The 15,370-nt window shown below is 53.6% G+C and overlaps 2 protein-coding genes across 7 annotated transcripts in view; one reads left to right on the forward strand and one right to left on the reverse strand.

The window, feature by feature from the left end:
* RNF123 (ring finger protein 123) overlaps positions 1-15,370 on the forward strand; it is a 69,308-nt gene that overhangs the window by 51,308 nt on the left and 2,630 nt on the right. For 4 of the 6 annotated variants that reach the window (XM_026055063.1, XM_026055062.1, XM_026055064.1 and 1 more), the window contains 2 exons: positions 573-648; positions 1,622-1,706. In XM_026055063.1, coding sequence (XP_025910848.1) covers positions 573-648; positions 1,622-1,706 — 161 coding nt within the window. Of the gene's footprint in view, positions 1-572; positions 649-1,241; positions 1,375-1,621; positions 1,707-15,370 lie in introns of those variants that run through there. The other 2 variants (XM_026055066.1, XM_026055068.1) reach the window with 2 other exon arrangements.
* On the reverse strand, positions 11,083-15,358 carry AMIGO3 (adhesion molecule with Ig like domain 3). The gene has a single exon (XM_026055069.1). The coding sequence runs from the start codon at positions 13,636-13,638 to the stop codon at positions 12,112-12,114; it is 1,527 nt and encodes a 508-aa protein (XP_025910854.1). The 5' UTR covers positions 13,639-15,358; the 3' UTR covers positions 11,083-12,111.

Consider the following 15,370-nt stretch of genomic DNA (forward strand, 5'->3'; position numbering starts at 1 on the left):
TTAAGTGGAAGATGCTTAGATTCAGTTTGAGATCAGCTTGATCTCAAACTGACTCTTACTCATGAGATTTGGCTCTGGTAAAACCACTGTGGCACAKTGCCACTTGCCTCTGGACTGCAGCCAAGCTAGGACCGTGCTGCAAGCTTGTGCAGACACACAGAAGGGAGCCCTGTCCAGCACCTTGCTTCAGCCTTTTGCCTTTCTCATGGGACCAGTGTGCACTTGCAGCAGTCCCACCTGTCATGTGGCASTTTCTGTGTCAGGACATGACAGCCAGCATTAGCTGATGCTTCAACTGTTGTAGCTCTGAAAGGAGCATGTTGCAGAGCTGTTCAGTTCAGGGTAGAGATTTAGGAGCTGTAAAAAGGGGCAAATGTGTTGATTCCAAAAGTCCTCTATTAAYCCTGTCTCTAGCATGTTTTCTCCACCAATGGAGGGGGAGCCCACTTGGCAGCATCCAGCTGCACCCATGCACTGAGCCTGACATGCTGCTCCAAAGCATGCTCTTTGGATGCTGCACACAGGAAGGCCTGTCCGGAAAGTACAAACTCCATCTGCTTTTTCCCACACAGCTCTTGAACCAAGTGTTGAATCGTGTGACAGCAGAAAGGAACTTGTTTGATAGAGTGGTCAACCTCCGTCTGCCCGGTGAGTCCATGCATAAACTCTCTGTCCTTCTCTTCCTGTTGAAAATGTCCTGGAGGAATGCCCTTGGGAAGCAGGGGGTGGCTTGTATCCAAAGTCATCGCAGAGATGTATGTGATCAGCCCTCAAGCCTCTCCAGTTAAGCTAGATCCCTGACCAGGAAGCCTCTCTGGTCCTGCAGGCTGCCACAACCTTTCCAGAAGTCTTCGGAAGACACACAAATCCTCCAAACAGACCTGAGTGTTGTTGTTCTTTCTATACCCTTAGCCTCTGTCTGCCCTCCTCAGTCCCTAGCAGTCTGGTTCCCTCTTGGATCTCTGGCCTCACTAGGTGGCCAATGCGCGAGTCTTGCCATCTGCAGTTGACATGGCAGCTGTGCTGTACCTGGGCATGGGAGAGGTCTTGCTAGAGAGCAAAACTGATCTGACACAGGATGGATTGGAACTGTTTGAAAGGCTGAAAGCCCTGGTCTGATTTCAGCTTAGGTAGCAAACTTAGTTGCTAAGCTCTGCGTTGAGCAGAGGGAGCGCTGAGTTGTTGAGGGAARCCATTCTCTGGCTAAGAAACCAACATGAGCCCTCTTCTTCCTCATGGAGGTAGCTGTGGGCAGCTGAGTTGTGCCAGTGAGTGGAGATTGGCTCTAGGTGCTGTCTTATGGGCATCCCAAATTTCCTGYGCACCAGCTGGATTTTCCTGCCTACTTAAGAAGGCACAGACCATCTTCTCCTGGTGAGTCTTGGAAATGGCAGGGATGCTCTATAGTGGGAGCAGCAACTGAAGCTGGGGCTCACATTAGAGGGGAAGACTTCTCTGTCTCTGAGAAAACCCATGGCTCTGCTGCAGCCCACTGGAGAGCCAAAGTCCCAGTCTCTACCTTCTGGACTGCTCTGCCACCAAGTCTGGGAAGCAGCAGTGCAGCCCTGTCCTGCCTGCCATGTTGTGGGAGTGGCTCTATCTTTCTCTTTTGCCTCCGTAGGGCTGGAGAGTGTGGATCATTACCCAATCCTCGTGGCTGTGACAGGAATACTGGTCCGGCTGCTTGTGGACACTGATGTTCAAGGGTGAGTGACTTTTGTCTTCCAAAACACCACGTCGCTGTGTGTGGCATTGCTTTGGGTGGCTGCAACAGTCAGTGCTGTGGGAGACATTGCAGGAGCAATGTGGGTTTATGAAGACTGAAGTGAGGAGAAGCAGATGTGGTGCAGTGAGCAGGCAGAAGCCAAGGAGCTGCATTCCCCTGCAGCAGTTGCATCGCAATACTGCTGCTGGTTGCAAAACTCCTCCCTATGGTGCAGGAAAGCCCTTGTACTCATGAGAGCTTGCTATGAGGTGCTGTACTGGCAGCATATATGCAACTTCCTTGCCAGAATGGGGTCTGGTACTGTATGCAACAGGAGAGCTACTGTTGAAGGCTGTGAATGCTGCATGTAAAGGAGTTGTGCTGATGCAGTGATGCAAGCAAAGCGCTGCTGCACACGGGACTAGATGTGGGAGTTGATTACAAGCTCCTCCACTCTAGCCACTTCTTGGGGAAGCATCAAAATGTGAGCAGAGCTCCCAGCTGTCCAGACCAGTGGCAGAAGTGTGAGATGAATCGTGTCTGGACACTGATGTGGTGTTGATTTTTCAATGAACCAAATCTTCCTGTCTTTATGGTTACCAGTTATTCAGTGGCACAGCACTGGGGGAGTGATTTGGCAGGACAGAGCCAGAGCTGAACTAATTTAGCATTTAGGCCATGATCTAGTGTTGGTCATTGTCTCACTCTGAGTGGGAGGTTGGACTGGAGACCTCCAGGGATCCCTTCCACCCAGTGTGCAGTGTTTTCTGACAGATAAAATGATGTTCTCTGGACAGCTTCTTTGTGAACACTGAGTGCCCCAGGGAAAAGTAGAATTTTGTGGCTCCTCTGGCCTTTCCCTCTGCAATGCTTGGGTATTTCCAGGGAGGCTAGGAAGCATGAGGCTCACCAGTCCCCTGGAGATCCCAGAGGAGATCAGAGCAAGGGGGAGAGGAACGTGATCTCAGATGATGACCCCATGCTGCGGGGCAACAAGCAAAAATCTGGTTGTCCAGCCTGTTACGTGTCCATGGTTATTGAGTGCAGAGGCTGTTATGTATAAAACCCCTGCTCTGGGACTGAGTAGGTTTCTCATGTGACTGCGAATAGGACAGCCTCCATAGGTCTTCGCTGAAAATGCTGTCAGTGGAGCCATGGCTCAGACTGGAGGTCTGTTGATGGTTTACATGTGTCTGTGCCTGCTTGCTCTGAGTCCTGAAATTAGGCTTGGGCTTTAGTACCACCTGCCACCCTGCCTTTGCTGTCTCCCAGTGTTGTACACTTCTTGTCCTGCCACCATGCCCTGTAGGGTGCTGTAGGAGATGGGGCTCTTCTGTCTGCACTGCACATCCTGCTTGTTTTTGCATCTGGAGAACATGATAGTCTCTGGGTTTGCGGAGAGCAGAACCCCATCTGGCCGAGCAGCTTAGCCCTGCAGCCAGACTTTCAGCTTCTTCTCTCAAGGACTCAAAGATGTACACAAATAAATCTAATTATATCCTGCCTCCCGTGGCTGCTGCACCAGTCACACAGCCCCAAGTGTGACAGTGCCAAGTGCTTAGCACAAGGTCACTGATCAGTGGCCTTTCTGGGTTGTGAACACGGGTGGATTTTGCTCTCCCCCAGAATTCTGCTGCGTGGAAAGGGCAAAAGTTCTGAATTCAACTCCACAACTAGTTACTTCTTCCTAGAGGGAAGGGGAGATGTAATAAAGCAGTTTCCTGTATGCTGGGCAGGATGAGAAGTCCTTCCCTGCCTTCCTGTTCCTCAAACATCTGTTCCAGGCCAGGTCACTTGTAAAAGGGGAAAAGATAACAGTTCTTTCTCTGGCCCTCAGCTAGTTCAGCAAACTGGGAAGATGATAGTTTGATGAAGATCACACCATTCCCAGCCTGCAGGGAGTCCTGGAAAGACAAAAGGCCTCCAGATTGCATCTCCCTTGCCTGTGGCTGAAAAGCCAGCTGTGCTTTGGGCTAGCAAAACCTGGGCAGCTGGTATCAAAGGGGCTGTAAATAGCCAAGTGGCACTGTCCCCCTTGTGCTAACATCATCCTCTGCCAGTCAGACAGCAGCTGGCCGTGGGATCGCAAACCGGAGGTGCTGTAACCAGTTGCATGTAGTTGGGAAGTGGCAAATCTCTGCCTCGGTATCAAGGGCCCTGTAGTCACCTCCTTGGGTGCTTGAAAGTGGAAATAAATAAGAATCCTGAGACTGGTGGGGGAAAAGCATCATCTCCTTACAGTGGGCGTATCCGAGCGGAAGAAACACAAGGTGAAATAGGAGAAAGCCCAGGGAAAATTCTCTATAAAACAAAGTGCTTCTACATGATTTTGCAAAGCCCTGCACTAAATCTGAGGTTTGATATACTGCTGTTTTGAGAAAGGCAGGCAAACATTGCAGAGGAGTTATTTAGCTCAATCAAGATGTAAAAATACCAAGGCTGAGTGGCTTGGAGATCCTCCATCCCTACCAGAGCAGAGGGGATGGGCAGCCTGATGGTAGAGGGAGAGATCAGCATAACCACAGGCAAAGTAACTCACGTTGAAGGGAAGACTGAACCACTCGCTGTCTTTACAGGACTCTCAATTCTGGTGTGTTGGCTCAGGAGCTGAGTGTGAGTGTTGTACCCTGCTTCTGGGGTGGTTCTGCTCAGTGCAGCTGCATTCCAAAAGAGCAAGCAGGAACAGGATGGAGGGAAAAAAGCAGATATAAGAGAAAAAGCAGAGACTTTTCTACTGCCTTTGTGTTCCTCGAGGGTTTGGTCCCGTTTTGATCCTGTGTGCAGGCCTGGTTGCACCATCTCCATATGGTGCTGTAGGGCTGGAAGGTATTTGGAGAAGTGCAACTAAGATAAGCAGAAACCCGTAGGGACATTGCTCCAGTCTCTACCCCACAGTTGCCCTAAAGCTGGGGAGATGATACAGGTCAACAATGGCTGGCCCAGAACAGGGGGATCAGGAGTGTCTGTCTCCAAGCACATAAGTAAGAGGATGGTCCATGGAATGGAAAAGGAGAATTAGAAGCTTCCTCAAGTCAGTACTCTCCAACAGGAGATGATAGCCATGGGTCTTGTAGCTGTAGAAAGTAACTGAACAGATTTAAAGGATCCAACATGTAACCAGACTCTCCAGACTCATTTTATATAAACTCAAGAGGAGACACCTTTCCTTCTTGGTGCTCCCTCTTTTCTCTCAGTGTAGTGAGCAGGATAACAGGATGGGCAAATGCTTCTGGGACTTTTTTCCTCCCTCAGAAGCACCTGGGCAGTGTTGGAAGCAGGCAAAAATTTCTTCTGGGCCCCATTTAGTAATTGGTGGATTTCCAGATATTTAGTCAATAGTAGAGAGAGATTATACAACTCAGACCTGCTTATGGGAACTTCTTTATGGAGATTACCTAAGACAATAGCTGTTAACCKGACTGGTTCACTGCAGAGAGGCTCTGCCATAGAGGATGAGGACCAGGGACAAGACCTCATGTGACTTCCATGGTTTGGGGATGGCTTTTCTGGGCCTAGCATAGGGACCTCTCTGAAGGTTCAATATCTGTAACCCAGCCACAGAGGCAACCTTTCCTGTGTGCTGGACACTCAGTTGAAAGGTGCTGCAGGCTTTGCCTTGGGGCAGAGAGCACATATTCATCTGGGAGTGGAAGAAAAAGGTCCCATTTACAGGGCAAAATGCCCCAGCGGGGAAGGTTGGGTATAATGAGACCTGGGACCGTGCATGGTGCCAGCCTGGAGCTCCCCAAACGCAGACTCATCCAGGAGCGCTATCAGGATGCAGTCTGATGCCTCAGCTGCTCCTTGCCCAGCACAGGACACTCAGCCAGGCAGCAAGTCCTCTTGTTACGGACTCCTGGCACAAAACAGAGCCATTAAGCACAAATAAAAGGAACATTGCCCAGGCTAGGATGTGATGAGACAATTGATACATCGTATGCGTTAGTCCGTGGGTAGAGCGGACTGTGCTTTTGAGAAAGAAGAAATGCATTTCCTCGTCAAGTCTGGCAGGATAGCTGATGCTGGTCATGATGAACCAGAATTTCGGTGCCATCCTTGTCCAGGCTTACTGCTCTTTATAAAGCCTCCTGGGGTCACTGTTAACACAACTCCCAAATGCTTCCTGGGAGCTGGAGGGGGGAAAGGAAAACTTTGCGTTAATACCAGTTGCATAGAGTGTCCTTAGAGAGCAGATAGCTTGAACAAGAGGGGAGCCGAGGGCTATCATGTCTTGTCTTACTCATGGGATGTAATGAGACTTGCAAATGGGGTCAGGGGAGCATTAGTGCAGGGCACAGATTGGAAAGCTGCTAGCTCAAATTGGGGTCTCTTGGCAGAGGGTCTTCTGGTTCCCACAACAGGAATATGGTAACTGGCCTGTGTTTCCAAGCAAAGCAGGTGCCTGATCCTAAAGGCCTTGCTGGGAGGGAGCTAAACTTCTTCAACTGGCAAGAGCAGTCCAGCTTGGCACTGGAGGCTAGGCTCTCTCATAAAAGAGGCAACAGCTCCTTGTTTTGAGACTACTTTGGCCTCCATAATGGTGTTTTGGGACTACTCTGGCTTCCATAACATTCCCTGACATGTTGCCCCCTCCCAGGCAATCAGCCCTCAGGTCTGACAGTTGTTGGGCAGCATCGTCATTGAGGGGTGTCTTAGTGCCCAGCAGGGGATGGCCAGGCAGGGATGCCCTCATGCTCTGTGTTTTGCCAGGCTCTAATGACTGAGCCTTGTTTTCCTGGGGAGGAGAGGGAGAGCAGAAGCTGGCAGGCTAAGCCAGAAGTTGGTCTGAATCTTTGGGTCCATGCCAGAGACCCTGGCTGCCTTCAGCTGGTATCATCCCCCCRTTTGTCTGCTAAATAATTGAGCAGATTTTCTATTAAGCGTCCTTTGGAGTGAGCTAATGGAGCAGYGTTGGCCAGGATGAGAGCTTGTGTAATGATCCTGATGAGAGCTGGCGATAGGGAAAGGGGGCAAGGCCTAAAGTTGGGGCTGTTGGTCCCCTACATGCACATTGTAATTAGGACTGGGCTTATAGGTTGGACTTGTTTCCATCCTTCCGGCTTGTCCCTGGGCACAAATGGTGGCATTGGCTCCTGCTGGGCTCCTCACTCCTTCTCTGCCCTGGGATGACCCTATGGAAACTGAGTGGCCATCCCAAAGTCAGAGATGACCCAGAGTCAGAGACAGAGATCTCCCCTGGACAGAATAGCACTTCCAGCAAGTGGGAGGCTCAAGGAAGGCAAGCAGGTGCGAAGCTGCACAGGGTGGGCAGGCTGAGCAGGTTCTATTCAATCTCAAGATGGTTTCAGAGTCACCATCACTGGAGAAGTCATAAAAAATTCCCAATTTGCAGATTCCTAACTCAGCCTGGATGCCTGCCATAGCGGCTGCAGCCCTGCTGGGACCCTGGAGACTTGGCTGTTTCTCTCTGGGCATGGTACTTCTCTGCAGTCCCGTAGGAGTCTAACTACCAATCACTTCCTAAATCCTAATGCTCCCTCCAACACTTAGTGATAAACGAGCTGTGTTGGAAGTGAGGTGCAGGAATAGACATTTCCTGGGCCAGTCAGTCTGAAGGAGTCCTTGCTACCCTGCCCTAAAAACCTAGAAAAAGAGTGGTACTTGAGTCTTGCAGAACATAAAGTATTGGGGTGAGCGTGAATCAGAGCAGGGCAGAATGAATAGGTCAGGCCTAGTTTTCATGGTTAAAAAAACAGTCTGGTCTTACTGATCTTACTGTTCTTACAAGCTGCCAGCTCTGAATGCAAAGTCCTGGGCGATGAAATCAGCAAAGGCTGGGATCTCCCACACCCCTTGGAGCTGTTGCGCACACACTGGGTGGCAGGAGCAGGCATCGCRCTGGCAAGCACCAAGCTTTGCTGTTTTGATCACTTTGTAAAATGATGAGCATCTTAAGGAAAGGCTTCAGGTCCAATCTTGTGCATCGCATATCCATCCCCAGCAGCAGGCGGAAAGGCAGATYTGATAGCTGTGCTGAACGGACTGGCATTCAGCATGCCCAAGTTGCCATAGCTGAGATTCAAAGTGCTGGGGAGAGGAGTCAGTGCTGGAGACAGTACCAAAGTAGCAGCCAGTCCCCAAAGCTAGTCCTTCATCACCATAGACTTGGGTCTTCGCGTGCCTGGGACGCTGTGCTTTGTGCTGACTTGTTACTTTACCCTGCAGAGTCAAGGAGCAGGAGGCTGGTGTTTGGCAGCGAGCCGGGGMTGTAATGGTGCAGATGGCTGCCGAAAGAGGATGGTGTATTCCTAGGGGATCATCCATTACATTTTCAAGCTCCTGCCTGTCAGGGAGGCTGTGCTCATGGCTATGTTTTTCCTTGCTAAGATGATTTGCCATAAAGCCTTTCAGGCTGCTTAATGAACTGCTTTGACAGTTCCCTGCCTTGCTGACTGGAGCAGCAATGTGGTTCCAGGTCCTTTCTGAGCTTCAGAAAGCTCACAAAAGTGTGAGATGCAGCAGCAGGATTTTCCTGGGTAAATACAAACGGGAAGCCCTTGGGAGAGGTGCTTAATATAAACCTTGGATATACCATCCTCAGCATAGTGAGGATCAACCTTGTTCCAGGGACAGAAGTATTGCAGACAGCCTAGAAGAGCTCTCCTTGTCCAGGCTGGTGTATCCCAGGACAGACCCTCATGTGCTTCGCTTACACTGTAGTTAGCCTGGGCTTTCCCTGAATTTAAGTTAGCATGGGCTTTCTCTGAGTTTTAGTCTTGATGAAGATGCAAGTTTGCAGGTGCTCTAAACCTTGGGGAGCTGCTGTTAGCRTGAGAGAGTGGGAAGGTTTGCAAGGAGACCTATAAGGATGGTAGGAGAAAAGYAGCAATAGGTAACATCTCCCAGCACAGTTTCTTCAAGGAGCTGGAGGCTGGAGCAGCACCTCACCCCACCAGCCTGAGCAGGAGCTGGCAACGTCGGGCCTGGCCACACATGCCCCTCTGCCTCCACCAGGGTCTCTCCTTTTGGAGAGGGATGTGACCCTTGGAGGTGGCATGTGCTTCAGGCTAATTGGGACTTTGCTCTGTCCCGTATGGGCTTGGCACCATCTCTGCAAGCACCGGTGATGCTTGAGAAAACCATGAGGTTTGGACCTGGGCCCTCTTGTGCTGTGTATCATCTCTTTCTCGGTGCTGGTTTCCAGAGATTCTGGCAGCCACACCGGGATGAATGATTGCACACCCCCTATCTTAGCACATCTCTAGGATGTTTTCTCCAGGCATGGGTGGGACTCTGAGGCAATTAATGCAGCTAAAGCATCAGCAGATTGCTGGATTTCAGCAGTAAAAGTTTAATTCACCAGCGGATGATGGAGGAATGATTTTGCACAAGCAAAGCAAGAGCTGTGAGAAGAGTCCCCTCTGAAAGGGCCCATCCTAGAAACTGAGGCGGGGGGAAATTCAGATCATCCTTCCAGTGGGATCCCTGCGTAGGTGCAAAGCCGGGGGATGGTATTGCCTCAGCTCTGTCCTTGAAGGGCTGGATGCTGGGCCAGGCCACTTATTTATCCATCCGACATTGCCTCTCTCCTGATGAAGCACCTTGCCATCTCCCAGCAGCACTGCGGCATGCCCGGCTGGTTTGGTGTCCCAGGGTCATCAAGAGCCCTGCGCTAACGTGAGACTACAGGGCCGCTGGCAGCTGGCACACCGGGAGCAAGGGTGCAGGCCGGCGGCGCTTGTCACTCCGCATCCTGTCGTGTTCCCCAGCCGCCAAGCAGCGTCCCAGAGGTTGCGCAGCAGCTGGGCACGTATCACATGGAGCTGCGGGGGAGATCTGTGGCAGGAGGCAGATTGAAAGGCTGCAGTTATCTCAGGATAGCTGCCCTCACAAACGCTCTGCTCTTCTTGGTTGGATGGGGAATTTCTTGACAGGTAGAACGACTTTGAGCACGGTTGACTTTTTGTTGGAAAAAAGCCACTTGTTTCATTGCTGAAAGAGTTGAAGGACAGGCACTAACCCTGTCTGAAGGGTTCAAGTGTAGTAGAGGCTGGGTGATACTGCAGACAAGGAAGAGCAAAATGACCCTCCAGTCTCACAGACCTGTGATGGGACATTGCTGCCAACGGCTCTTGGGGCCAGGGAGCAGGACTGTGGGGAGTTGCGTGTTGGGGGAAGGTCCTGCTCCCCATTTGCACTATGCAGGCAGTGTCTGAGCTGGGCTCCTGCCTGCAGCGGATGGTCCGGGTATCCTTGTGGCACAAGTGACAGCTGTGCATTCTTGCTGTACCTAAGGAGTGGGTGATGGTGACCAGCAGATCAAGAGAAACCAAGCTCTGCTTGGCCCTGGCGTGGTCATGCCTGAACTACTGTGTCCAGCCATGGGTCCCCCTGTCCCAGAGGGTTGTGGAGAAACATTAGTGGGGCCAGAGGAGGGCTGCTGAGGGGGGCCAGGACCTGGGCACCGGGCCTACATGGAAACAAAAAGGGAGCTGGGCTGGTTTAGCCTGGCCCAGAGGCACTCTGAGCAGCTGCAGTGACTCGAAGGGGGTTACAGAGGTGGCAGAGCAGCTCTCCTTAGCAGCAGTGGGTGAACTAAGAAGGAGGGTCAGGCTGGGTATCAGGGAGAAATGGTGCTGACCTGGGCTAGGTGCTTGCAGAGGTAGTGGATCTCCATGCTTGGAAAGTTTCAAGACTCAGCCAAAGACAAGGCCAGATGGAGCCAGTGCTGGCAACAGTCCTGCTCCAAGTGGAGGTCGGATAAGAGGTCCTTCCCACATGTGCTGGCAATTTGTTGGGGCAGCAGGCACGGATGGCAAATGCGCGTGACCCCCCTCTGACGCTCACCATTGGGCAGCCCCGGGAACATGGCTCTGCCAGAGCCACCTGCCATTTGTGCCCATCTGAACCAGCACAAGTTAAGCAAAAAGACACACACCCCCCCCCAATGGGAGAGACTGAAGTGTCTCCCAAAGGTGTCTTTTCCCCAGGTCTAAATCCTGGCTCCTGCCTTTTGGGGTCTGGAGGTGCCTCTTGCTGCTGGTGTGTCAGTGGGCACTACTCCCTCCCCAGTGGCCAAGCTGTCAATTTGGAGACCTGCCCTCCTGGGACAAGTGACCTGACACATCTCTCTCACCGGCCCTGGGCCACCAGCTCTGTCTCTGCACATTTAACCCCCTCGCCGAGGCGAAGTTAATGCTGTTTGACAGTAAAAGAGGCTGCGAGCCCAGTGCGAATCACAGGCACCGATGCCTGACTCAGTGGGCTGGGTCAGCAGGAATTCAGGGCACCCTCCGAACCAAGCAGGCTCCTGGCAAAAGGGGCGGCGGGAAGCAGCTCCCACAGCTGCACCCGTGGGAAGCCAGGGCAGCTCTGCACCAGTTCCCTGCAAGGACAAGGAGACATTCAGGCCAGTGTGAGCTTAAAAAAATAGGCATTTTTATTCAAATGTAACTAGAGAATTATGACCCAAGAGAGGAGAGATTACTCACATTTATCGATACGCTTATTAGATTGCTGCCTAAATAGCTGTRCTTTAGCAGTGTGTTTGTCTGTCTCAAGGAGAAACAGAGAAGGGAGGATGGTGCATCTGAGACCTCATTGTCCTTGGTGGCATGGGGAGCTTTGAGCAATGCAGGTCGGGGCACTGTATCGTGTCACCTAATACGTTCCTGTCTTTACTATTTACAGCTTCTTGGGAGTGTTAAGAGGCAAAAGCTCATAACATTTACTTGGCTGAATGACTTTTCTAGTGCTGAAATGCCTCTTCCCTGCACAGACCTGTTCAGAGAGGGAGCACTTACTTACAGAAATCCCCCTTGATGACAGCTGAATGCAGGGCACTGGCTGCGCCAGGCAGCATCAGGAGGGAGCCCAGCTCCCYTTGCAACAGAGTCGCATCCCCTCCATTCCGGGCCACAGCACCACCAACACGGTCCAGCGCAGACTGGGAGAGGACAGTGGCATTTCTGTCCCCACGGGCTCAGGGGCATGAGCAAGGATGGTGCCCACATTGTTCACGGCTATTGCTAGGGCCGGGGCGGGGGTCCGTGGTGGTGGCACTTGGATTGGGTTTYGTGTACCCGAGGATGTGGCAGCCGGCCTCTGTGTCACTGTTAAATTTCAACTACCTGAACAAAGCAGGGGGGTTGTTTCAGAAGTGCTGGGTTAATTAGTGTTACCATTCACCCTAAAGAGGCAGTTGTCGGTGACTTACACAAGGAGCTCTTGCTGGGCACCGATGTGCCTGCCGGGCCCAAAGCGCACGCGGGGCTCGTGCATGAAGCAGTTGTGGGTGATGCAGGAAGCCCTCATGGGTAGGAGTCAAGTGAGGAATTAGGGGTGCCTAATAATCCTCCTTTTAGCAGCGATGGAGGAAAACACAGCTCTTCTAGGCAGATCCAGCTCTCGGGAGGCTCCAGTTCTCATCACAGCTCTGCCCCGTGCTACGACACAATGGGGGTGTCCGAGAAGACGGAGCTGATGGACTCCGAGTCTGACTTGAGCTGCAGCACCTTCGGGTGCTTGGCATCAGAGAAATCTTCACTGAGGGCCAGGCGAATCTTGCCATTCTGTGTCTCCCTGATGGGCTCAAGGAAGACCACGTGCTTGTTGGCACTGACCTTGCGGTTTGGCCCATCCGTGGCTGGTGGAGTGGTGCTGAGGATGGAGGACTGGGCACTGCACTCTTGTGGAGGGCTGAGAGGAGCTGCTTTCTTACAGCATTTCAGGCAGCGGCAYGGTGTGAGGTATAGGTAAATGAGAACAAGCAGCAGACTGACTATGCAYCCCAGGAGGGTTGTGAGCCCGGTGCTGAAGGTCTCCGCAGCTGGCTTGGGGTACTGGACAGTCACATTGACTTCGCACATCCTGCTGAAATTTTGGGGGCTGATGATGGCCAGGCACACATAAACCCCTGAGTGCCAGGGCTTGGCCGCTGTGATCTTTAGGCTGCCATTGCGGTAGACCTCTAAGGAGCGGTTGCTGTTGCCTGGGTGTTTGATGGGCTCGTGGTGAGGGGAGATCCACATGTAGGTAGTGGCTGTGTCCGGCAGRGTGGTGTTGCAGGTGATCAGGAGGGTCTGGTCCACAAGTGCTGGGAAAGGCAAGGGGTGCAGGTCTTCAGGGCTTGCTGAGCAGTTCTCAAACATCTGGCTGTATTTGAGGAACTTAATCAGGGATCGGGGCACATTGTCGGAAACCTTGCAAGTGTGTTCCTCAAAGAAATCCTTCACAGAGCTGAAACCTTGCTGCTTCCACCTGTGGAGCATCAGGTAAAGTGCACAGCTGCACATCATGGGGTTGTTGTGCAGGTACAGGCCATTCCTGATGTTTTCGGGCAACACTGCCARCTCCTCCACAGGGATGCTGCTCAGGTTGTTGGAGGAGAGGTCCAGAGTGCGGAGGCTGTAGTTGCCGAGACCTTGCACTGAGTGGAAGGGGAAATTGGTGAGATTATTCCAGCTCAGGTAAACTTTCCGCAAGCCACTTAGCTTGGCAAAGGCATTTTCATCTACTCGGGTAATCCAGTTGTTGTAGAGCAGAAGCTCTTCTAAGCTCACCAGCGCATCAAAGTAGTGTGTCTTGACAGCATGTAGGCGGTTGGAGGACATGTCGAGGTGCCGCAGGTAGGAGGCATTGTGGAAGGCCTGCGGAGAAAGGTCTTTAATCTGATTGTGGCTCATGTGGAGGGCCTCGAGGTGTGGGAGGGCAGCCAGCCAGCGGTCGTGGAGCTGGGTGAGGGCGTTGTGACTGAGATCCAGCGTGGTCGCGGTGCGGGGCAGCGCGCGGGGGATCTGCTGCAGCATCTGCTGGCTGCAGCTCAGGAGGTCGGACGTGCAGATGCAAACAGCCGGGCATCCGCGGGGCCCGGGCAAAGCGTGGAGAGCACGGCCGCGAGCACACAGCTCGAGGAATAGCAGCAGCTTCGCCAGCCACTTCCAGAGAGGGTCCGCAGGCGCCCGCACAGCCATTGCGCAGGGCAGGCCAGCAGCAGGGGCTGAGCTGCCCCTGAGGCAAATACAGGCTCAACAAAGACTCGCTGGAGAAAATAAATAGAGAAAAATATGCTCTGCTCTCCCTGGGATCCCCCTGTGYTGGCAGGGGCGGGGAGGAGGGCTCTACCAAGCGTTTGCAGGTGCCGCTCTGCAGCATGGAAAGGACCCCGCTTCCAGCAGTGGGGCTTGAAAAGAGTTAAAGGGCAGCATGGCCCTGCCCAGCTTTCCCGCGGCTCATGCAGTGCGGCCGTGTACCTGTGCTCCGGCTGGCTGCGTGCTGCCTGGCACCCGGGTGCAGAGGGCTGGATGAGTGCCGGTGTCAGGCATCAGAGGAGCAGCAGGACCGCTGCTCTGGGCTGCGATGCTCCAGCGTGTCGAGGCAGTTTGCGGGGGGCTCCGAAAGCCTCCCCGCCTCCAGGAGCCGCACAGCCCAGGAGCGCAAAGTTTCCGGGTGCTCGGCTCATGGCTAAGCACTGCCGCGGTACATCGCCCCGCAGTGGCCCGCAGCCTGGGGCGGAGGAGCAGCAGCAGCAGCTTTGGACSCAGGCGACCCCCCGTCTGGTGGCCGGTTCCTTCCTGCCCAGCATCTCCCGGAGAGCTGGGCTCGCTGCTGTGAGTGCGGCCCCGCTCCTGCCTCTATTTACGAGCTGGCTGCGAGCAGCGTGTGGGCCGGGCGGGATCCCATTGGTCCCGGCGCGGGGAGTGGTGGCCGCGGTGGCCGTGGCTGGGCAGTTTTGCACAGCGCAGCCCTCCCTTGCTGTCCCGCTAGTGGGCAGAGCGATGCGCAGCCAGGCTGGTGTTGGCAGGGGGCCGTGCGGCTGGTCGCCTGGGGGGACTCGGATGCTTCTCTGACCCTCCAGCCTCGGCAGCGTGCAGCCTCCAACCCTCACGGTTGATAACAGCAAATTCAAAGAATTGTAATTTGTAATGCAGGCGTGGCAGATGCTCCAAGACAGCTAAAATCGCAGTATCAGCCTCTGGCAGAAWGCCAGAAAAAAACCTGCCCCCCCATCATCACCTCCGGGACCCTCTGGGGTACAATCTCACCCCTTCCCAGGCTCGGGGGGGGGGAATGGTGCAGGGCCTGGGGGTTTTCTGGCAGTCCCCCAGCCTGCCTAGCACCCCCTCGATCTCTCACCTCTTGCATCCCAGTCACCCCCTACTCAATCCRTCAGGGATTCCCTAGGCTGGCGCGGCTCAAGCCTGGGGCCCCTGGCCAAGGCCACGGTGGCTGGAGGAGGCTGAGGCCGGCAGGTGCCCTGCGGAGTAGGAGGTGCTGGGAGCCAGCGGCTCTGGGCTGCCGGCAGGGATGGGGATGGGAGCATGGTGAAGGACGTACAGGAATGTCATTGCCCAGGGGCCGAGCTCTTTTAGTGGGAAGCGGATAGCTGGGCTGGGGAATTGGTTTCCATTAGGGCAGCAAATGGCTAATTTGGCCGCTGCAGCTGCTGCAAACCAAGAAGCTGTTAACCTGCTGCTCCCCAGTGTGGGCTGAGACTGCGACTACGACTGCTCCTGCGGATCTCTCCTTCGCCCCCTGCGTGGCTAGTGCTACCCTGGCCATGGCTCGCACCATGGCTATCYGCTTGCCCAAGGACTGGCCACAGTACTAGCTTTGCCCCTTGCTGGGGCCTGCGGATGGGGAGTCACTGGGCTGCTGCTGCATGATGGAGATGCAGGTCCCCAAGCCATCATCTCGTTCGTCCTC

Source organism: Apteryx rowi, unplaced genomic scaffold (genome assembly GCF_003343035.1).
Source record: "Apteryx rowi isolate R43461 unplaced genomic scaffold, aptRow1 scaffold_98, whole genome shotgun sequence".
NCBI classification, from domain to species: domain Eukaryota; kingdom Metazoa; phylum Chordata; class Aves; order Apterygiformes; family Apterygidae; genus Apteryx; species Apteryx rowi.